Source organism: Ooceraea biroi, chromosome 8 (assembly GCF_003672135.1).
Source record: "Ooceraea biroi isolate clonal line C1 chromosome 8, Obir_v5.4, whole genome shotgun sequence".
NCBI lineage: Eukaryota > Metazoa > Arthropoda > Insecta > Hymenoptera > Formicidae > Ooceraea > Ooceraea biroi.
The window spans coordinates 9,415,616-9,440,156 of NC_039513.1; the positions used below are offsets into that span (position 1 = coordinate 9,415,616).

The 24,541-nt window shown below is 47.9% G+C and overlaps 1 protein-coding gene across 6 annotated transcripts in view; it reads left to right on the plus strand.

Moving 5' to 3' along the window:
* Positions 1-24,541, plus strand: part of LOC105275639 (RNA pseudouridylate synthase domain-containing protein 2) — a 113,044-nt gene that overhangs the window by 80,360 nt on the left and 8,143 nt on the right. For all 6 annotated transcript variants that reach the window (XM_026971967.1, XM_026971968.1, XM_011332614.3 and 3 more), the window contains 2 exons: positions 10,266-10,488; positions 24,365-24,452. In XM_026971967.1, coding sequence (XP_026827768.1) covers positions 10,266-10,488; positions 24,365-24,452 — 311 coding nt within the window. The remainder of the gene's footprint in view (positions 1-10,265; positions 10,489-24,364; positions 24,453-24,541) is intronic.

A 24,541-nucleotide genomic window follows, 5' to 3' on the forward strand; every position in this document is an offset into this window, starting at 1 on the left:
GGAGACGCGAGCTTTCCGAACGTTTTCGAGTTTGTTGCAGAGGAGCGTCTCGAAAACCACCCCCGAGAGTTCGGGTACCCGAAACTTATTTGCTGGGCTCCGATACAGCACTTGGTTGAGTGACGGTACATTTCTTTGGAAAGAAAACTGTCCCGTCACGTAAGTAAATTTACGTGCGAACTCGCGTGTAACTCCGAGGTGCGGGAGAGATACGTATAACAGTCAAGCCAATAGACTTCGACATTGCGCGAGCTTATCGCGTGCCAATACGTCCTACCGGATCGGAATATCCGGTTCCACTGGAAACAGCATTTCCGTATTCACCCTTCGCGCTGCGCCCCGCGGCATTATCGTCGCGAATAGCACGATGGCAGCTCATTATCGCAGTTGCAGCCGCGATAATGCGATGGGAGTGTCGCGGCGGTGAGGAAAGCGGAATCCAAAAGCGAGCGTGGAAATGGAAAAGCGCGCTGAGGGATGATTAAATTACCATCTCGGCGAAAGGGACTCTTCGCCGTCTACCAATACGATAGACTTGATAATCAATGCGAGTACGCTCTCGTAGATATCGAGCCATCGTTACTCTCGTCTCGCGAACGCCACCGCGAAGTTCCTCCGGTTTCGCTGTTGTCGAGACAGAGCTCCATCAGAGTTTCAGAGCAGAGTGCTAGTGGTTTCGCGATCAAGAGAGTGCGAATTCAATAAATTATAATTATTGAATAATTAAGATTTCAATCAGATTACCAGAAAAATGACAATTCTTTTAATATGAAGAAAAAAAGATTAAATTATTCGCGTAGTTCGTCTTTTTGGTAAACCGACGAACCACAAACGGAAGATATAACACGTCTCAACGTCAGCGTTTCCATCTTGGAAAGTCGGTTCTTCGTGCAATTGTGCAGACCGCGATACAAGCCCCCGGTTAACTTTCCAGTAGTTCGAGTCGGCGCTTCTTTTGGCGAGTCATTGGCGCGATTAACGTATATCCATCGCGAGGAAGAAAGCCGCGGCGCCGTTTCAGGGCGGGAACGATCCGACCGGCATTGTCGGATCGAGCGATACGTGAGGCGCGCAGACGTGGGCTCGTTATCGCCAGTTAGGGTTGCTGTTCGCGATAACGACCGTTTGCAGGGTGTGCGGCTAACAGCTGCAGAGAGGAAGAGAGGAAGGTGTGTGAAGGAATGAGAGAATGTGTGAGTGAGACGAGGGGGAGGAAGTCGAGGTGAGAATACGGAATTGCCATCGGCGGAAGACGCATGAAGAAAGACCGAAGGGAGAGCGGCGCGCGAAGGGTGCCGGAACGGTTACGGAAACGCGAAAGGGATCGATCGATCGGATATTTAGACGGGCGAATGGCAATATCGACAACCGATATCTGCTCCACATTCGAATAATAGAGCCGCGCGAACGGTGTGCCGGGCATCTCGTTCCCTCTTTCCCTCTCCTTCCCTCTTTCTCCCTACCTCCCTTACTCCCCCGCAGCGAAACAAAGACCTATTAATGCCACTCGGAGGACAGACAGCTCCACGTACGTTCTCCGATTACGTCCCCGTCCCAGTCCGCCCCTGTGCATCTTGCGCCCCTTAAATGCACCACGCTCGATCGAACCCGAAGACGTTGCGGGTCGCCTTTAGGTGGGTACGTTCGCCGGCGCAAGCTTGTGGCAGGAATTAAGGGCGGCGCATTGTCCAGACTAGGTCAAAACGGTTGCTCTTCTCGAGTTACGTACTCGAAAAATAATTTCCCGTTTTTTCCTTTCCGTTTTCAAGATACGAGTGCCCACATCAACGTTTACGTGAAAAGGTTACGATCGGGAGGAGAATATTAGAGATTTTCGGGCAATCCCATTATTTGAAACTTCATTGAAACTGCAGGATTCCACAATCGTTTCGGAAGGGGTTTTATGCGGTAGAATGGCAGGGCTCGGTCGTTTCAGCGGGGTATAGAACGCCACTCGCGAACGCCGCAAACGCCGGATTTGGTAGCTCCGAAATCCGAAACGTCGGCTTACCGTCGCGCGTCGTACGCGATGGGATCTTCGCCATCTGCGATCTGCAGCTACCCCGTGCCGCCGACACACGTGTGCGCCTACGTGCACGTACACGCGACTTACGGGCGAAGACCGGCGCGGTCGGTTTCTACGTGATTCAAATCTAGATCCGACCCTATCCCCGGAGTTAAGAAGCCCGGCGTACGTTATCGAGCCGAGAAATTCTCCGGGTCCCGGTAATTCGGTCCCGGTTAAGCAGACCTCCTCCCAATCCTTCCCGTCTCGATTTCTCCCTCGTGAAATTTCGGAAGCGGCACTTAATCACGCCGAATGCTCCAAGCGGTCATCCGGAACGAACGAGGTGGACGGAACGAGCTTCAAATGAATCGCGCACTGTAAAACACGCTTTCGGAAATCCCGATATCGTGCGATCGTCATCCAATCGCATAATGGGCACCCCTTTCGAGAAGCATTGTGCCGTCCTACTCACGTCACTATTCGCAGATAGTGCGTCGTTCTAATAGGCCACGAAGACACTCCTCACGCTCTGATCCCGCCCCAAAGATGAATCTTGGCACTCGCCGGCGAAAGAGGAACGTTCTTCACGACAGAGGACCGTTTTGGCAACCCTTCGCGACTGCGGGAACACGAGCCCCCTTCCGATGCTCATCTGCTAATGTAACGTGACGTTATGCGGTTTTCTAAACGTCTTGTCTGACGGATCACATTGGTTGCTTTGAAGTCTGGCTAGCGCAACATCCTGACGCGTCATACCTCTATTGATTTCGCTGTAATTTATTTGTGAATTCGTTGTACAAGGTTTTTCGCTGTTGAGAATAACTAGCTGAATCCGGAATGTCTTGCATACCATTTCATAATTACCCGTTCGGGAAATTCTCCCGGGGACAACAGCGACGCTTCATTCGTTCGCTCCTTCACTTATTTTGCGATATTGCACGCCGCACGTAATGGAAGAATTCGATGGCAGATATCGGAAATTAACACGAGCTCGGCTGAATCGCTTAACCGGTTAATTAACAAGGTTACTTAGCAAGGATGGAATCGTAAAATGCCAAGCGGAGAATAGCTGGCAGACAGCTCGTTGAAACGTAACCAGCCGCGTTTCTTGCGAGGGTATCAACGCGATGCGAGCGGTGCTACGTCTCGAGATTCCGCGCGAATCGCGGTGTAATGTACTCTCGGAGGAAGATAGTGGGGCTGTAATAGAAGTCACACCGGGCCGATGTGAAATGGGATATAGAACTGCAAGTTTGTTCGGTGTTTTACGAGCTTCCTACTTTGATGTCTGCGAACTTCCCCGATCGCCGGCGGGATTGGTCGGGGAATGAGAAATGGAATGTTATTTCTGGTGGCAAATTTTTCCCTGTGCCTCTCTCTTTTATAGGAACGTTATACATCCCTGAAAGAGGGTTGATGCATAAATATAGATCTGAAAATTTGTTTTATCCTCGGAAAAAAGAAAAATGGGAACAACAAGAAGGGACCAATCGTCTTTTGAATGGAAGTTGCGTGGTTGCCGCACTAGGGACGACCTAATTCATATTCCAGCGATGGCCCTTGCCTTGCATATTTAATGCGCAGCATGTAGAACGAACGAAAGCTACCTGTGCGTGACGAAGAAATCGTCTAACTTTGTCGAGGCGTGTTGGTTCGTCGGTACGCCGTGCTTCATTCCGTACTTAGCTTGAAAGACAAACAGAGATCATGTGTACGCTTAAACATCGATCTAGAGTAGATTCTGGTAGCTTAATCGATCTAGTGTAACGATCACCTACTTGTCGTAATGATTTGCTTGTAAAACGTCACGCGGCTCGGTCGTCGCAAACGCCGCGCTAGATTAAAGGACGGATTTATAATATTGGAACGCGGATTACGCGGCTAGGTAAATTTTTATTTTTGATGTACTTTGTTAATTGAAAAAAAACGGTCGTTATTCCGCACGACTGGGCGCTTGAAAATCTAGCCAGTTCCGTCCACTCAACAATGGTACGTATAATGGTCAAACGCGGAGAATTTTATGATTTAAAAATGGCAAGTGATACGCTTTTTGATTAACCCGAGAACGCGGGCGCGCAAAAGCGTTAACGGTACGTTGTATTTTACATTCCATTTGTGAGCCGATATCGCCCGTGATACATTGCGAAATTCCCCCTTGCCACACAAAAGGAATACATGATTATCGTATTTTTTTTTATTTATCCGTAAAAGCGAAACGCGAGCTTTGCCGAATGACAAACTGCCTTGGTTCGCAATGTAACGCTCAAGTGCGAGTAGTAACGCTCGATGTATGGTCAGCCCGTGTCAATTGAAAATTTCGCAGTACACAGAATATCGAAATAATCGAAAAAACATACATGATTAACATTCATGATTCTGATTGCGATAGTTTTATTTGCTTGCTGATTTTCGGCCTATTTTTTTTCGCTGGCGGGCGGTTATCAGCTTGTTAACGAAAATCAACGTGCACCATCAGCCGCCGTTAAATACTGTTCGCACGAATCTCGCTGTGCGTCACGGGAAACATGCATCGATCCCTTGCAGCGATGCATTTTTGCAATCCCTTATTATCCGGTCCCCCACGGACCATAAATCCTGCCTGTATCTCAACGTCTTACACTGCACAGTCCACATCCACTCGTCTAATCTTATCTCCGCGCGAATTATACACGCCCGCTTGCGGAACGGTAACACAAGCCTCGAATTTACTAGCATACGTCGACGGGATCTCGAGATTACACGAAATTCGCGTGCGGCGCGATGATCCGCGGGACAACGTATTGAACAACGTGTGTGTGCGCGCGCGACGTATACAGCGTGGCCGCGTATTCCGGGCGGTTTGTGCCACGAATATTCCTGCTCGATTACCGGAAATACGTAATCTCTTTTCGAAAAACTGATCGAGCATTCGGTAAAAACAAATTCGTATCACTTTGATCGGAGGATCCGTCATCCGGAGGTGACACACGGGTATTTGCGGTCACCCCGTATGCATCGAGACTGTATTTCAGCCATGTGGCTCCTTTCCGCTATTCGGCTGCATGCAGATACGCGCTTTATGCATGTTATGCGACACGAACAGCGATGATCAGTCCGGTTTTCACTTGGCGATTAGTAAGGGAAAAAGGAGGAAAATATTCCCAGAGTGCGATTAAGAACTCGCGCATGCACCACTGGTCGTGGAGTGCATACCTCGGAAATACGCGTGGCTCTCCTCCTCCGTGGATGAGAGGGACGATACGCGAAACGCGCGGGGGTGTTATGAATTATACATGCGAGGCTGAGGATCGATACGGTATTTCGAGAGTGGAATCTCGCGACTGGTTTAAGTCATATTTTATTATTACCATTTGTACGAGTACACGGCGAGAGAAAATGTGACAGAGCTGATTGCAGAAGGTTTAATTTGCGAAAAACGTGAAGTCTAAATTGATTCGCTTTGTAAAATATGTCTGTCGCCGAATCGGTGATGTACGTTTTTGTATTATATTAATGTAAAATATATTAATCAGATATACGTTCGATTTGTGTAGCTGGACCAACAAGAAAGATATTTTTGGTGGTCGCATAGCGCTCGACCTGTGACACGCGTAATTTCTCAAACAAGTGTCGAAGTACGAAAACAAATATTATATTAAATGGGAGGATTTATTTAACGATATTCTGATTTGGGATTTCCACTTTTGTATATTCCGTGCATACATTTTGCAACTTTATACACTAATGCAATGATATTTGCGGTATACGCGCATGCAAGAGTTCTATTTGTACATGTGTCGCGTCATTAAGGATGGTTTTTTTCATCAAGACACACACAGTATTTACGATCTCTCAATAAAACTCGATGTTAAATATTTAGCGATATCCAGCTGCCGCTCACACCACACCGCCCATGAATTTCACAAGAGCGGACGATTATTTTTGCCGAATTTCTCCCGCGGGACCTTCGTAGTGCGAGGTCCTTCGATCGTGCTCCGTCTGGCCGTGAATTATTCACGCAATAACGGATAAATAAATAAAATGTACGCAGAAATAAATAAATTTAATCGGCTCATCAATCTTTAGAATTGGGAAATCGGTGCTAAGTGCCATTACGGCTGAACGTGCCATTACATATAATTAATAAACAAAAATGTTATTATCCTTTGACACAATGGAACGCGCTTATCGTCTTTTTCAATTATTTTGCCATAATCAGTAATTAGACATAATCATACTAATATAATAAAAAGGTAAAGTTTGTTCCATTGTTCGGAGTAATCTCAGAAACTACTAAACCGATTTGAAAAAATCTTTCACTGGTGGATAGCTTAGATCTTCCTGAGTAACATAGGCTATGTGCAATCGTCTTGCAACTTCTAAAAATATGCGCGTCGTAAAAAAATACGTTCTTTATATTTTCCAAATATACCGAGCGCGCGAGGCGCGCGAGTAACAAGCGCCAGCTAGTATAATATAAAATTAGAGACAGCCACACGCACAATTATAACAATGTAACATTATTCGACAATTCAATGCAATTAATTACATTACTGTAACAATGTCTGTTGCATTAGCCATCTAATACATACAGTATCCAGGGGGAGAGGTTTACACAATATGTATAACCCAATTAAAAATGCAACAAGGGTGTCGTGTTATCACGATCTCAACTCGAGTGCCGGATGGAAAGAGTGCGGAAGCAAAGAGCACCGCAGAAATGCAAGTCGCGGGCGTGCGAAAGGGTTGCAACCGAGGGTGTTTACTCCTTCCGTAAAACCGGCCGTGCGTACACAAGCACGGGGCACGGTGTAGGCGATCGATAGCGAATGAAACCCAAAGCAGCCCACGACGACACCGCCATTGGTTTACTACTCGTAAAACAAGGCCTCGTTCCAGGCGGACGGGATGTTAGGGTTCGAGCCACCCCTCGGTGCCGTCGTAATTCCCCGTGAGCTGACTCACGACGACTACGTTTCCTTTGACTTTCTGCAGACACGACCGATAATCGATACTAGGAATCATCTGTGGCTCCGCATAGAATTAGTAATTCTCGTCCTGGTGACGGGCACTTAACACCGGTTACATTTTGAGTAACGTGCAGGATAGCACATTTTAAAGGTGATTTAATATTGACTTGATCTTGATGGCACTTCAAATTAGATTAGATTAGATTAGAGATTTAAATAAGATACGTGACGGGGCTCTATTCTGGAAGAAATTTTAAATCGGTTTTGGCTCGGTTACTGTTCTATATTCGTCATACTTTTCCATTTTTCGACATCGGATATCTAAATTTTTGATCTTACTAATATCAAACTCGCAAAATTGAGATAATAAGATCTAATTAAGAAAGTATTAAATAATACATCGTCTGCTATATAAATTATATCAGAACTTTATTCTCGCACTTTTATTATATGTCGATACATCCGAAGATAGACAGGGTTTTGTGACTTCCTTTCGAATTGCTTGTGTCAGATGTTTTGATTTTTCCCGCCTGGCGTTTCTCGAAAATCAGTTGCTACATATGCATCTTATTCATCGATGAAAGTCGGGGAATCTCGCGTCGACGAGGGAAAAAGATTTCCGAGGCGAAATTGCGCGGGCATGCCGACGGATTTTTCGCGTTGCGAGTGGTATCGACGAAGAACCGGGAGCGTGGGCTGCGAACGACGTTACCGAGCAAAATGGAAAGAAGACGGAGGGGGCGAACGCGGACGATGTCGGTGAGAAACAAAGGAACAACCCCGACATCGGGGGCAATTACTGGGCTGCTGCAATGAGCGAGGTGGTTGTGTCCCATCGGTGTGTAATAGCGCCGTAATTACTTTAAAGCGTGATCGCGGTCGATTCGATAGAATCCCACGATCGCCTCGAAATAAACCCACCGACGGAAACACGAATTTATGGTTAATTGCGATATTATTCAATGGTCTCTCGCGCTATAGTTATGATATTTTATTATGTCTAAGGAAAATCCAATCTGTTGTATAAACATGATGCCAACCTTCCGACAAACTTTTCCAACAAACTTTTGTTAAAATATTTTTTTTATTAATCTGTATTATAATCATTGACGCAGATTCGTTTAAGGATTCCAGGCTGAAAGTTATATACTTCTCCGCGTGACGACAGACGATGTCGAAAGGAAGTTCCTTCTTTTAGGGTCTATAAGCGGGCCGTTTAATCTTTTCTCTTTTTCCTTTCTCTGCTCGTTTCCCCTTCTCTCCTCTCTCCCTCTCTCCTTCTTTCTTCTCTCTTCCCTTTTTTCCGGCCGTGTTACTTTTTTCTTCGTATGCACGAAGACGATTTCCTTCCGCTTCTCGAAAGACCCTTGGCTAACCAACTGCGATGGTTCTATTTCTGATCTCGAAAGCTCGAGAGAGAGAGAAAGAGATCATTCGTTCTCTTGGTTGGTTCACGTTGAACGCCCCGAGCGTGGTTATCTGCTCCGAGGTATTTCGATTGTCAAATGGCCTCCGAGTTCTTTGATTCTGGTGAAAAATACTGCCCCAGCACCATTGTCGACATTTTGGCATTTCCGCACGAGGCAATTTAATTAAAGTAACTTCAGGCTAGCGAGACAGCTGAGACGGGCGATCCTTCCCTTTGTAAACTGTTTCTGTTTATTCAGGATCTCCTCCACGTTCTAGTTCGATTTTACAAAGGTCAGCTTTCTTTACCAGCTTATCCGACTCTCTGGAGAACCGCGAATGCAAATCCTTTGACGCGAATGCATTTTTGCTCTCCGCCTCCAATTTTCCCTCATCGACTACTCGAAAAATCTTTGTATGTGTGTGTGTGATGGCTATGTTATTTCTCGCGAGAGCTCAACTAGTCAGAATAACTTAATCTTGAACATGATAAAAATCTCGTGATAATACCGAGACGTGATTTCTATCGAGACGTGGCAAAATACATGAGACTTGATGTAAGATACATCTTGTTTTAACTGAAATGTTTATACGAGGCGGTATGCAAAGTGCAGAGAATAATTCTACGCCTTTTTCATTTTAAATGTCAGACCTTCATTAATCCTCCATGGGCAGAGCGTCTGTTAAACGACGTGTTTCAGCGATATAAAATAGGAAAGAGGCGCTTTTGACGCGCGGCGAAACATTAATCAAGCTCTCCCTCGGTATTTATTTTCTTCTGTTGGTCGAAAAACAACGGGGAAATTGCACGACACGGATCCCAAAGCGAGAGATTTGTTCAGATGAGACGCGATACATCCCGTAACGGCGCGCTACCCTCCGGGTGATCCGTGGACACTCGAAGAAGCCATTTCGGGATCATAAAATTCTCACGAGTGTCTCTCTTAAACAGTAACGGCAAACGGAACGTTTACGTTCTTGCCGTGCTCGAGTTAACTGTTCCACCTAGCCGCGAGGCGAGTGATAAAATTACTTTGGAATATTCAGAACGTGTGAAAGCGTGCGATGCAGATAGGTATATCGCAAGATAATTTTTAAATAAAATGTATCAGATTATTTAATCACGCGAAATGGCAAGCACATGAATTCATAAAGCGCTGTATGTCTTTCATTAACTTGCGCATCGAGTATCCTCCTCGGAGGGAACTGAGAACGTTATTTCCCTTAACCTCCCTTCCTCCCGCGCCTTATTAATCAACTTCGCTTCGCTTTTCGCTCAGAGCGGGAATCTCATTTGGAAGTGACGTCTAACGAAGATTCGAACCGATGGATTAATTTCCACTTAACATGAGAAAAGAAAAAGAAATTTTTGAGAATACCGTCGTTCGGCAAGAACCGTCCGTTTGAAGCAAGTCAATTTCCAAGTCAATTCAAGTAACAGGATGCTTGGGAAATTTAAATATACCCCTCTTGCCTTCTTTTTATCCGGCGAGACCACGGAAGAGAAAGACTTGCGATCGATTTTATGTTAATTCCGACACAAAATTCTCTCGCAAGAGCAATCATTCCCGGTGCAACGTCGCGGTAATAGATTCGCAAAGAACATCGACATATTCGCGTATCCGTCAAGTCCAATATGATTTATTACGGTCCCTCACTGCCAAGGTACGTTTCTCTAGCGCTGATCTCATGGCGCGTTTGCCTCGGAGTCAGCTTAACGCTACTCGGATGTTAATTTCCAGCTAATTGCGAGCGTGCTTGAGGCGCATCGCGCGAATCGTTTCGTAATGCCACTGATATAGCCCGTTCAGAACCCCGTGACATTTAAAGACGACTCACGGCGAATCGAAGTAATTATCGTTGCCGCTTATCGGACTCACAGCCACCTCCGTCTGTTCCAGGTCTTCGTAAGGTATACCCGTATTACTTTACCTTCACGACATTCACGAAAGGTCGATGGGTCGGCGAGAAGATCCTGGAGGTCTTCGCGAGGGAATTCCGTGCTCACCCAGCCGAGGAATACGAGAGATGCATTCGCGCCGGCACTCTGACGGTCAACTATCAGAAGGTGGACGTCGATTACAGGTTGCGGCACAACGACCTCCTGGCCAACGTCGTCCACAGGTATGCCTCGTATGTTCCGCCGGAAGCGGCCGTGTCCCGCCACGTATCGCGCAACGTTCGATTGATTCTCGCGGGCCGCGTTTGTCACTGTCGCGAGCACCCTTAAGGCTCCTCCGAATTCTCGTGGAAAATGTCGTGGTCGTGGCTATTGTCGGGAAAACGGCGCCGACTTGCGAGCAAAGTTTGATTGACAATATCGAGCACGCCGTCGAGCACCCGGAATACCCCGCAACATCGGAATAGACGTCACCGTTCCGCTTCTGCAACTGATCTCGTGTACTCGACTGGTACTATACGTCTGCCGGAAGTTGCGATCTCGTGACGCGCGAATCTTCAGTTTTCCACTTCGGCAACGGACTTTTTCGTAGATTGTACTTTTTCAAATGGCATTTCATAACACCGAAATGATGCATCATTCGGCAAGGGACGATCTATCTTATTTCTTTATTCACACGGGCGATTTGGCAATCAGATTCTCTATATATCTGAATATCCGTCTCCTCTCAGCTTCTTTATTGGTTGAGCGGGATGGCTTTTCTCGCTCGGTGTCAGGAAAGCTGAATGTACATATTTAACGAAGCCTATTGGCCCCGCATAAATTCAGGTTAGCCTCGACAGGAGTTTACTTTGATTTCAGAAGAGCCCCGGGGAATTTGGGAAATCTTGTCAGGCACGCATAAATGAGACCCGGGTTTAATTTCGGGAATTCCGAGTTACCCGGCTTAAGCTTGTTTCATCCGCGTGAAACGCGGTATCAGGGCGATCGGCACGATCGATACTTGGTCAAGCCGATTACCTTCATTCTGCACATCGCTCTTTAATGAACCTTTCGCTTTTTCTCTCGCGCGAGTTTCACGGAGAATACAAGGCAACAACGTTACCGGTCGGCCGCGGGTGGATGGACGAGCGTATGCGTTCGCATGTTACGTTACGTTATGTATTAATGCGTCTAATGCGGATCAAATTTAGTTGATTTACACGGGACGGAAACGTATGCGGGGAAGCAACTCAGCTAAAGCGGGCAACATCGGATTAGTGCCAGATTACAGCGGTGCTTGAAACAGAACAGAAGTCTAAAATGCATAATCCGTGTATAAACGGTTGAATTCGCGCGCTAGAGCGCATCCGTTATTCGCTGCGTGAAAAGGTGGACGGTAACAAAAGAGAGCGCCCGTCCTTCCGTCATAATAAGCGTCCCGACTGGATCCCTGGATATTTTGGCAAATCCAACCGAAATTTCTCATTTCGAGGTGAAACCGCTTCTTTAATCGCGTGTCCACGAAGGCGCGTTCGAGGATCGTTCGAGGAGTATAAACGCGTAACGAACAATCGTCGCGCATGCTAGAAAGGCGCGGCGGTGGGTCTGACGAACTCATAAATCATCCGCCTCTTCTACGAGAGCGTTGCGATAAGAAGAACCTCGGCGAATCCTCCCGGTGCTCGCACGAGGAGGAACCACATGGCCGGGCGCCTTATCCTTGGCACGGATATAAGAATCTATATGCCGCGACGACTATATGCGCGCACGCACGCTCCCGGCGAGTTTTTAAACGCGCCAACGCTCAACGAGGCTCGACGCTATCGGCACAGTCATCATAGGAACTTCCCGAGAACTTGCCGGTGGCTTCTGCTCGGAGATAAACGCGCGGGGGATCCTTGAGATTCCGCGAGTGCTCCGGAAAGGTGAAGAATGCCATATATCTCGAATCCGGAAAAAGAGACAAAGAAAGAGAGAAGAAAAGAAAAACACAGGCAGAAAGAGAGAGGAGCACATACTTCTCGCTGTTTGCGGACGTGCAGGAGGTCCTGATGCCAACGTAGTTGGATTAAATTATTCCGCGTCCTGCGCGTCGAGTTAATGCGCTCTGTCCGCTTGCATACTAATTCCGCAGCAATTATCCCGGCGATTGTACTTTTCAGGTGTTCCCGCGCGACACGCGGGACATGTTCGCGTCCCACATCCCGCCACACGTGTCTGTTGGCGTAATAGTAACGTTCGCTGTTTTAATTGCAAGCATCGCGCAAAGTCGGTTCATTCTCGCGACGTAATTGCCGGCGATTTTTCGCCGGCGCGTGCTACCGAGATCGCGACCGAGCCGAGTTTCTCCTCCTTCTCCTCCTCCGGCGAGTTCTCTGCGCGTCGATGAAATTTTCGTTGAGAGAGCGAAGCGAACCGGGTGAAGGCCAGCCGGATAGGCATCGCTAGGCGCTAGCAATTAATAATGACATGCATCGCGTGACGTCACCGGTAGATCGGAGAAAAGCGTTTGCAGGATAAGGATAACTCGCACGGAGTTTTCACTCGACTCGACTGCGAGAGACGCGGGAAAATTATGCGACCGCGCTTTTCGCAGTTGAAATGCAATCTTAAACTGCTTAAATCACCGATCTTACGTATAACGTATCCGTTATCCCCTTTCCCGATCGGACGTACGCGATCCCGCAATTAAACCAGGATCGCAGAAATGATCCAGGTCGGCCAGGAGCTTACGAAAGCAGCGCGACGATGTTTGCATTATCGGAACAATTACATTACGCGCGTTCGTTTTGCGTGCTCACTCGCGCGCGCGCGCGCATTGTCGCGTAAAGATGCACTCGGAATACAAATATGGAGAAGCGAGGAGGAATAACAGTACCGAGAGACTACCGGACGACTGTTACGATAGGCGAACGCTCGTGGAGATGGATGGAAAGTAAATTGACGACCCACAATCCACACCCGCGCCGTTACGTTACGTCGTTGCGGCAGGGCATGCGTCCGCCACGTATTGTTACCGTGCCACGGCACATATGACGTGCGAAAATTCACAAACGCCATTGTAGCGCGGTAAAAAAATCATTTTCCGGCTCGGATGAGCCGGCGCATCTCCTCGCAATCGCGCTAGATTTTCACGCGAAACAAATCCGGCAATCCGCGCTCACGCGCGGATCTCGCGCGTTACCGCTACTCGTGTATCATTTTGTACGGTAATTACGTCGGTGAAACGCCGAGTCGGTGAGATGTTATCTGCCACGGTTACCACGGGTAAATTAATGCATGAATTATTAATCTGAAGCGAATTAGATACGATGCAAGCCAGGCATCTCCTCGTGCTCTTCCAAGTTCGAGAATAGCGTTTTCTTAACGTTGCCAGTGATATTAGGAGTGTGATTTAGTTTTGAGGGTTTTGCAACAGATGGCTGTAGTGTCAGTTTGTTCCAATAGCTGTTTCCGATAACTGTTGTTTCTTACAGTCTTGACATTATCCATGACATTTAGTAGCATTATAGCAATAGATGCAATAACAGTCGTGTTTATATCATCGTAAAAATGCAACTTCCGAAACAGCATTTTCGACATGCGTTGCTTTTGTTTTTTAATCAAAAGAAAACTGCGGCTGACGGTTATAGAATTCTTGTGGAAACTTATGGTGATTCTGCCCCATCAATTAAGACGTGTGAATACTGGTTTAGACGCTTTAAAAGTGGTCATACTGATGTGAAGGACAAAGAACGCTCGGGACAACCAAGAAAGCTTGAAAATGCAGATTTGCAAGCATTATTGGACGAAAATCCAACACAATCCACTTCAGAACTTGCCAGAGCATTAAATGTTGATCGTACAACAGTTACGAAACATTTACATGAAATGGGAAAAATTCAGAAAGAAGGGAAATGGGTTCGACATGAATTATCGGAAAGTGCCATTTGAACATTTGCATTTCGTTGATCGCCAGGCAAAAAAAGAAGAGTCTTTTGTCTCGGATTGTTACTGGGGATGAAAAGTGGATCTATTTTGATAATCCCAAACGCAGAAAATCATGGGTGGATCCCGGCGAACCATCAACATCCACTCCGAGACGCAATATTCACGGTTCAAAAGTAATGCTCTGTATTTGGTGGGATAGTGTACTATGAGCTGTTAAATCCGCATGAGACTGTCACGGCTGATCGTTATCGACACCAATTGTACAAGTTGAAGCAAGCATTGGACCAAAAACGACCAGCAATTGCGAGTAAACGACGGAAAGTGATTCTTCTTCGTGACAACGCTCGACCTCACGTTGCGTTATCAGTGGAACAAACACTATTAGAGCTTGAGTGGCAAGTCTTCTCCGGACATTGCTCCATGCGATTATTATTTGTTCCGGTGGATGCAACACGCTTTAGAGGATACACACTTTGATAATTTGGAAGAAGTGCGAAAATTCGTCGACGAATGGATCAACTGAAAAGAAGAGTGATTTTATCGTGGTGGAATCCATCTCTTGCCAGAAAGATGGGAAAAAGTTATAGAAAACGAAGGAAAATATTTTGATTAAGGTATTCATTCATTATCATATTTAAATACATGCGTTTTTGAGCAAAAACAAACCCTCAAAACTAAATCACACCCCTAATAAATAGCCGCTTATCGCTAATTGCCATTCAGTTTCCTTGGGAACGCTGGTCACTGCACCCACTTGTATCGTCGTCCTTTAATCACCGTGGAATTCCACGAGCCATCCGCGACTCGAGAATGAGGGAAAGGCGCGTGCGATCTATCTCCTCGGGTTTCGAAAGCGTCGCTTTCAGTCGAGAAGTATGTAAGCGCGATTGTTCATCGGCGGTTCTCGCGAAAAGCCCGCTGACATCAGCCGCTCGGATCGTCGTCGTTTAATCACCGTGGAATTTCTCGGGCCATTCGTGACTCGAGGACGAAGTTTCCTTCGGTCCCTTCGAGCGGCGCGGAGCGAGCCGCGGCCGAAAGCAGAAAGGAAAGGCGGGGAAACGCGACGAGAAACGACTCCGATAAACTCGCCTCGAGGGCGAGAAAGCTGCGGTGGCTCCGATACTCCCGAAGGACACAGACGTAATGGCCAACGCGTACAACGCACGACGATGCAATTACACGAAGGACACGATGAAGTCGCGTGGCGCAATCGACGATACGGCTGGATAACGCGCGCGATCTTTCGCAATCCGCTCCGATCGGGCATCCATCACCTCGCGATCGGCATCAATTCCGATCACGGGCATACATCTCGGTGAATCGCATAGCTGGAGCTATGCGGATGCATCATGAATCACCCGATACGTAGCGGTGTTTACGACGCCAGCATCATTGATGCGTCCATCCCGCCCCTTCTCTCGAGAAGACGCGGATTAATCGAGTCTATCGATTGCCGTCTCTCGGTGCTGTAATAATTGACACGTACGTACACGTCGGGACAGCCGTCATAAGCGCGTTAGCGCGTTTCCCTCAGCCGTTATTAGCGCGTTAGCGTCGCAGATCCATGAGCACGCGAGGCGCGCTTTCTTGCACCGTGCGACAAGCAACAGAAGGTCCGCGTCGAACGCAGAATGCAAATTAGACACGGGGATTCGATTATCATCTGTGTATTTCATTGTAATCGAAGGTGAGTAGCTAATCATTAAGTCGCGGAATGGAGAGATTGATATCCGAAGGTCTCACATCGTATGCACACATACGCACACGCACAACGACGCTTTTACGTGATTCGAGATAAAAGATTCCACGAGCGGCTTCGACGACGCGGACGCTGCGTTTTCCATTTTTCAATTAATGTCCCGCTGTCCGCGGGATCCCGCTCGGCGATCGATGGTCCAGAACAACCTCTCGAAAGGGCCTTTAAAGGAGACTCATGGGCGTGACAAGCATCGGAGCTCTCGCTCGCTGTCGGCCTTCATTCCAGGATCGCTCTACCTCGGGGCGTCCCGATCCACATCGTAGTCGTAGTCGCTCGTGTCCCCCCGGTGATGCAGGAAATTGGGTAGGATGATTCAATTAACCGGCGGAGCCCCACCGTAGGCGAGCGATCCACTTCTGCACGCTGGGTCCGCCGTGTAATTTCGCAGGAGAGCGGTCCCCGCCGATGCATTGGTAACATCGGAGAATGGACGCGCGTCCGCCTTGATCCCGCTGCCTTCCGAGCGATTAATCCCCCCGAGTTTCTTTGCAGCGATATTGATCGAGTCACCGAGCACGGGCGTCCATCTCGGCCAACTGCTTCACACGATGCGCGATGCACAACGCTTGGCTCGTTGAAGAAACGTGATCGCTTAATATCCGCTCGGCGATCAACCCTCGCGAATTTGGCCGGGCAATCAGCGCGAAGATCGATCGCGAGGACGCGTGAGCGCGCGAGAGTACGTGCTGCAAGGGCGCGAAAGACTATAGGGGTGCGCCACTGGCGTGTCGCGAGCGGGGTTACGTGGAGGAATGGAATAACGAGGAATCAAAGTGACGGAACAACAGTTGAAAAAAAAGAAAAGAAGGAGAAAAGTATCGCAATGAACGGAGAACTTGGCAAACGCTCCCGAAATGAAGGATTATATTGATAAAAAGCATGTTGGTGGTCGCTGTGCACCCCTGTGCTGGCTCTGACCGCCGGAAATCCATGCGCGATCCGTATGATAAGGCAGGACACCTGCAGGCGTTCTCCTTACGTGTTGCGGACACGAGGGTGAAGCGCAGAAGGAGGTACCCGTCCTCCAACCCCTCCGTTTCGATATCATCGCGCCCGGTCCACGCTAATAAATCAACCTGTCGCCGGGCACAACTCGCGCCCTCGACCTGCGACACGCTTCTCTATCGCGCACCCCCTGTGCACCCCCTATTCGCCGCCAGCGTCTCTGAAGTCTTTAATTTCGCCAAAGGCGTTCGCTCCCTTTTGCACCTTCGCCACGCTCGCGCGCAAATTGAATAATTTAAAGCGACGGTGAGACAGATTGACATTCACCGGAAAATACATTCGCCCGCGGCAAAGGCTCCTGTAAATTGAAAGAAATATGCATATCCTGGAGGACGATGGCGCGGTGACGCGGCTACGTAATCCGCGATTGTATGACCGCTGAAGTCCACGTAATTATACGGCAATTTTCGCGAGGATCGTGAGAAAACGCGATAAAGCGGCTCCTTCCCAGAAGAGGAGATTAATAGACGAGCGGGGAATTACGTGGAGCGACGAAGTGCTTTTTTCTCACGGTGAAAACCGCCTTCGGCGAGCGTATAATTTGCGATAGATTAATCTCCGAGTGGATTTAGCGGTCACGGCGTAATTTTGAGCCGGCGAGAAGGAGCCCGCGTCTATTACCGGGGGAAGTCGCCGGCTCGTCTTACTTGTGTGTCCAGGAGTGCGCGACAAGCTACCTATGCATGCTCAAACTAATTGAGGATTCTCATGAAATTCTAATTCGGTGTCCCGGCCACATCGCAGAGGAGCCCGTGATGTCGCCAACTGGTTGTCCGCCGAGTGTAGTCTGTGTATTGCGTGCGTTCTCGTTGCTGCGTTTGTGCCCGCCGCGCGTCCTACCGGTTTTTCTAATGAAGTGTCAGTGAAGCACTTCCATCGAAGTGATATTGAGTAACGCTCGTCGTGGAATCAAGAGGTCACGTCAGTATCGAAACGCGATGTCTGGCGGATATCGGTTTATCGAAAATTTAGAACGTGAGGAAACGCGCGGACTCTCAATGTGACATTCTCGATCTTCTATTTCGAATAACGGCAAATAACATGCCTGAGCAATACTCCTTCTCCTCTCTCGCAACGCGAGGGATAAATAATTTCGAAAAAACGGTGCTCTCAACAGTGAATGTCACGATTGATGACAGTGCTGATGTGTCTTTTTAATTTACATACGAGATGTAATCGATTGCATTTAGCGAGCTGATGAATCGTTAATGGAACACTGATTAAGTAGAATAAAAACTGCACATACTGCAAATGACGGTTAAAATAGCGCGATGCGACATATTAGGTTGTTGCATAATTTCTCGTTTTTCTGCGCGTATCTTCGATGTGCAATAAATTATTATTAAATTCGGTTTTTAACTGCTTGGAATACGCAAAGATAGTATGCAACCTAGCAGTGCAGTTCAAAAACAAATCTCATCTCTCGCGGGTCGAAGATGAGCGCACAAAATACGACAGAAATTATGCAACAGCTTATAACCGTCTGCGTTATAGCTCTCCCGATCTAAAAACGATCTAGAGGATCTCTGGAGGATCGCTTCGGCAACCGATCCTGTCTAATGAAGAATTAACTCGATCCGCTCCCGCGGTCCTTTACGTCAACCGGCCTTGCTCCTTTCGCGGTGAGGCCGTTCGAGCCGAGCCGGTATCTAGATTCCACGTCGTAGCTTCGACGTCTCGAGAGCGCATTCCGTCGTGACAAGACCGGAATTCGCCTGCAATCCGGCGGAATTAACGCGACCTACCTACTTGCTGCTGAACTTGCCGGGTAAAGTCTATCCTGTGGTCCGATCCTTCGATAATCGCTTTACGACCGCGGTCCTTTGTGCCGTTGGGAAATTTAACCGCGACCCGTAATCGAGCTGTCTGTCTGGGCCTAACGAAGCGAAATCGCGCGATGCTATTTCAGAAAGTAGCTAACGAGCCCGGAAAAAATTCCTTCTCGAGAGAGAGAGAACCGCTCGGGCAGTCGAAAATGGCGATAATGGAAAGGAAATTTAACTCGTAGATAAATCGTCAGTGTTAAACTGTTCTTCCGTGCAGCGTTTCTCTCAATTACATGCACAAAATGCGTAATTAAAATGTCGCATCTGTATAAATAAATTCCGACTCCAGAGCTTCCCTCCGAATGAGCATTTCAGATTGATCGTTATAGATCGCTAATAGATGCAGTTTTGAGTAGTTATGTATTGCGGATTGAACTGGTAATGGAGGAGCTGCGGTAATTGATAGATGGTTAGAGCATCGTTCGATTCACTTGCAAATCTTGCGGGAAGTCGGTGTCGCCTGGTAGACGATTAACTGCCGGTGAAAGTCCCTCCAACTGGCCGACCTGTATCTCGGTAATCACGTTATTCATTACGTGGGCTTTTGTCCCAATAGGACGTGATAGTTCGCACGGATGGGCTCAAATAGTCAGTAGGCCGCGGCCCTATGGGAGCCGCAGGTCGCTTTGACACATTAAAGCGTATTGGACTGCATCGATGTTTCATGCATGAAGCTGTCACTAGTTCCACGGCGGAAGATAGCAGTATCAGAAACGGTGCGTTTACACCAACGGCCTAACGAACAGCCGCGTAATTGAATACATCGTTCAGCTAAATGACAACCGAGTTAGGCGAACGGCATTACGATCACTACGATAAAAGCTTGATGATTGTTAGTCGGGCACCAGAGACGGCGTCATCGGTATCTCGCAAATTGTGACGGTTTCCCTGGAACTTCCGGCTCGTCGCATTTCCAGGCAAAAGGTACCAAGTGTACCTTCCGCAGTGGAAAATTGCTACAACGTGGGTCGCCGCGCTTGGTCTAACCAGTGCTCGAGAGTTTCATCGCGATCTAATCTCGCGACGTTGCCGATTCATTACGTAAAAGTTGATCGCCGATAAATTCCCACGGCGACTCGCCGATTTCGTTGGAATATCGTTACCATAAATTTAGACTGGCGCTGGCCAGACGACGAGGTCTCCTCGGAAGTGGCTCCGGCTGTGAAACATGAAGCGATAGTTGCTTGGCAAAGCCAACTGCGTTCTCTCGTCGCGTTACGCTCAATAGCGATGGATGGGAGAGCGAGGAGGGCGTAACGCATGATTACATTCGCATGCACGCTTTGATCGCGCGTGTGTATTTCTTTATTAATTAGATCGCGCACATCGCGCGAGCCGGGGTGGGAAGGGAAAGGGAAGGGAGGGGACCGGGTTGCGATCGCGAATGCATAATGCGACTGCAGCGTGTCGCGCAACGTTCGCGTGCCGTTGACGCGGTTCTGCAGAAATTATGTATGCTAAAGTTTTAATATCGTGGTTTTGCAGCGCGCTGTCGTCGCTCGCGCGCGGGTTGAATCCGCGTGCGCGCTCCATTACGCTCTAAATGGATTTCTAACCGGGAACGGGTGCATGCATGGATGCGCGTGGGAAGCCAGTAGCTAAAAATTTCATGTCATTCATATGGTGAAGTAGAAAAATAAACATCCCGCGTAAATATCGAGTTGTGCGGACAGTGCGTGGGTTACGAGGAAGGAAACGAGAGGAAGGGAGAAAGGGCAGAGTCAATATTATTCAATTATAATGTAGAACTATATATAGAAATATGTGGAAGATGGGCATTACGCGGGCTAAATCTCTACATATTTGGACATATTTGGGCATCCAACAGCGTGCCAAAAAAGCAAAACGGTAATGGAGCCACCCGATGCACCACCGGGAGTGCATTTGTACACATAGATATTACATATAATTCGCGTCGAATTTAAAAGCGGCAAAATAAACATCGTTTTAAACGGAAAATATTGAACGCACGTGCGTCACCGTCGATTTACCGCACCGCCGGTAGAGTCAATATTATTCATTTATACATAGGACTGCACCTATATAAACGCGCGCGATGTGCACACCGAAATTCCGGCAAAATTCATTATAAAATCATTTTCGGTCCGCCTCCCTCGCAATTCCGACGGGGGTTTACGGTGAAATGTTATTCGCGCAGCATCACGGCCGCGAAAATGCGCGCGAGCGGCAGGCCTTCCCGGCGATACAATTAACTCGCCTGTGTCTCCCATCGGCGATATCAAAATACACACCGAAGCGTGCATGGAGAGCAACACAAGCACGCGTGATAACACCATTGAACGCATCGATACCGGTTAATTGCTGGAAACCCGACCGGGAGATCGGCAAGTTGGACGTGGACGTCCAATTGCGACGATGCGAAACAGCACTTGTTACCATTTGCAACTTCTCGCTCGAAACTTCCCGCATGTAATTGGAATCGCGCGTCTCGCACGCGAATCGAATCAAGACGCGCCAGCAGCGTCACGGCGCTGCTTAATTATGTCATTTACAATCATCTGCGTTCTCGTTCCTCGAGTCCCCTCGCACATACATGCGGGAGAGGACAGGAGGGAGGGACCAGGGAGCGTTTTCGCAATTCCGCTCTTGCAGACGGGACGTTCCGAAAATAAATCGGCGGTCCGGCCGCGCGTCATCGTTGCCGTCCCTTTTCGTCTAATGAACAATTCTTCCCCGTGCTACCCGCGTCCGCAATAATATCATCGCGCTCCCCCGTCTCCGCTCGGTGCTCCACGCGAGCGGGTTTTGTCAGCGCGCGAACGCGCGCGCTATATTTCGCGAACGAACGGAGGGACGCGTGTGTCACGTCGGCATGTGACCCGCGTTAAATTTGGAAGACGCACTCGTCTTCGAAGCTACGCAGTCGTCGCCGTGTGAGCCGTCGACTGCACGCGCAAACCGATTGTGATGTTGCATCTTCCAAATGCCACGCGAGAAGCGGATCGGAGCTGCTTGCTGAAAGCAGCTCGCGAGATTAATTCCCTGTGCAACCAGTTGGTACCTTCTCTCTTTCTTCCTCTTTTTCGATGATGGATAGATGTGCAAATAGACCCATTGACCTACTAATTGATCGCATTGATCGCAAATGATTAATTTATAAGCATTCCCGAAAAAACTATTTTTCATGGAGCTTTTTATAATATTTGGGACGATTCACGTGAGATAACATTTTCTGGTGAATGCCAATTGGAATGTTTTATGTATTTTACTTATGCATTGCTTGTATATCATGTATACTTGCATACTGTGTGTAATGTACATAGCTCTTATTACGTTTAATTAATTTCCGATAATTTTGTGTAACAGATACATCAGTGCATTGGTTTACTGAAATGAAGAGCGTGTCTTTCTCGCCCAAAATAAATATGTTAATAGGGAACGAGCGGTAGGATAGAATTCGGAGGTGACAAAGCACTTGTGAGATAGTTGCCAACGTCACTAAAGATAGGATACGAGAATCGTTACACTCTTCGCGAGCGAGCACATCGTGTTATACGACGCCATTTCGACGGAACGGAATGGTGCATGATTTAATGTTCCCTTTATACGAGACGCGATTCGACATTCGGTCGCGAACTTTAAGGCATGGCGGGATGACGTATTGTGCGAATGTCTGCACGTGCAACGAAAATACTTTGAAAGCGGCGAGCCGAGATGTTGATGCGGAAACGTGATTTACGAGACGAAGGTGATTTATCGTTTTTCCCTTTAAGATTGCATAATATCGTATCAGCCAATTGGTAGATGGAAATACACATGCAACGATTGCGCCGGTTCTCGATTTCACAAAATGAAGTGAAGTGTACTGTAAATCTCGTGATTATCCTTCCCGAAGAAGGATACGTCGAGCGAAACTGTGAAAGACACTCGATTGTGTGTCCCAGGATGAGTACAATATACAACGTATCGTGACCATTTGTTTTCAGTGCTCCACTTTAAAGGGAACGTACATGAAGCATACCTGCACTAGTGCGTAACTGATAGAACTGTGTTAAGAATTAGAATAGTGCGTGACTAACATCGTGGTTTGATTAATGTTATGTGCATAATAAATAATCGACTGGCCGAGGCAACCGTAGAAACGTGATCGCGTCGATGATTGCGTCCCGTTAATTATTTTTGAGTAATCAAACTGCATTAACGTCCACCGGGAAAAAATGGTTTCAGGTATACTGGAAGAGAGTAATCTTTTCGCTCTGAAGCTATGAAATGCCATTATAAATTCACCCTCGATTTAACTCTCACGATTTTACGCTACCCTGCGTTATTGCATTACGCTACCGTGTCTCGCGCGATTCACGCTTTCTTCTATCCACTCCGCAGCGATCCGCGCGACAATGCATCCGCCTAACGATGCATCGATTTCCGATTAGTTTTCGAGAGGAACGTGCCGGAGTATACTCGGGATTCTCTCCCGGTAGTGTCGCAATTTATAAAGTTTACGAACGTCTTGCTCCTCGAATTGAATTCTGTTTGTCACGTGTTTTATCCGGTACGTATCCCTAGCTATCGGATACGTTCGCCATCTCGCAAAACGTCATTTATCGCGCACGCGGCGCTTTCCCGCGTCACGGAAAAAGATTTCGCAGATTCAATCTCGATTCGCCGACAGCTCTCTCTCTCTCCTCTCCTTTTTTTCAACCCTTCTCTCTCTCTCTATCTTTCTTCTTATCTCTCTTTTTCTCTTTCTCTTTCTCTCTCGGTTCCAATGGGGCCTCCTTATTGTTCATGCGGAAGGAAACGCATTCGCGTTCGCAGAACCTACGCGCTCGTAACAGCACCGCGATCATAGTTTTGCGGAGTGGAAATGCATTAGGTAGATGGAACGCATAATTGGAGTTGCGCGCATGCACATGCATCCACCTGCCATATTTGCCTCTCTCTCTCTATCTGTTTTTCTCTTTCTCTCTCTTTTTTCGTTTCTGTTCCTTCCGTTCTATTTCTCCGTCTCTGTCCTCCTTTGCCGTTAACCCGTTTACCTTAACGTTAAAAGCGCCCTATATTCCGCAACTCGCTGCTCGACTCGCTCGTTGGTACTTCGCGTACGTTTTTGCACGCGCGCGACCGCATCATGGAAACGTCGTCGGCTGCACAGCTCTCGACTTTTCCACCTTTTCGCGGTCGAACGGTGTTATGATCGATCCCGGACTCTCCGCCTTCATGAATAGAGATCGCGGCAGGCTCCACCCGGTGCGTTAAAAAAAAAGAGAAAACCGCGCGCGAGTACCGGGCATCGATCGGCAGCTTCTAATCGCGCTGATAAACCGCCGATTATCAATCGCCCGCCGCGCGTTCCTCTCTCGGCATTGCGGTAATTACCTGTCGGACTTCATTACCGGTCCGCTTCAATCCGAGCCGATCGACAGCACTTCCCCGTGGGGAAGTACTGTCTGCTCGGCCGAGGAGGGCTTACCTGCTACAGAATCGATGCGCGTGTACGTATGTGGAAAGTGCGTGCGTGTGTACGTATGTGCGTGTGTATGTATGCGCGTATACGTACGTATGTACGTGCAAGATGTGCAAGCGCAAACGGAACAAAGCCACGTTAAGCTGGTTGCGATTGGTGTGTTGCAGACACGAGGTGCCAGTCACCTCGGAGCCGATCACGGTGATACACATGGACGAGGACGTCGTCGTGGTCAACAAGCCCGCCTCCATCCCTGTAAGTGGTGTACTGCCAGAACTGTACTGCCAAAAAATCGTTTATCGTGTTGCCTACCAAGATACATCTACATGTATCACACAGAAAAA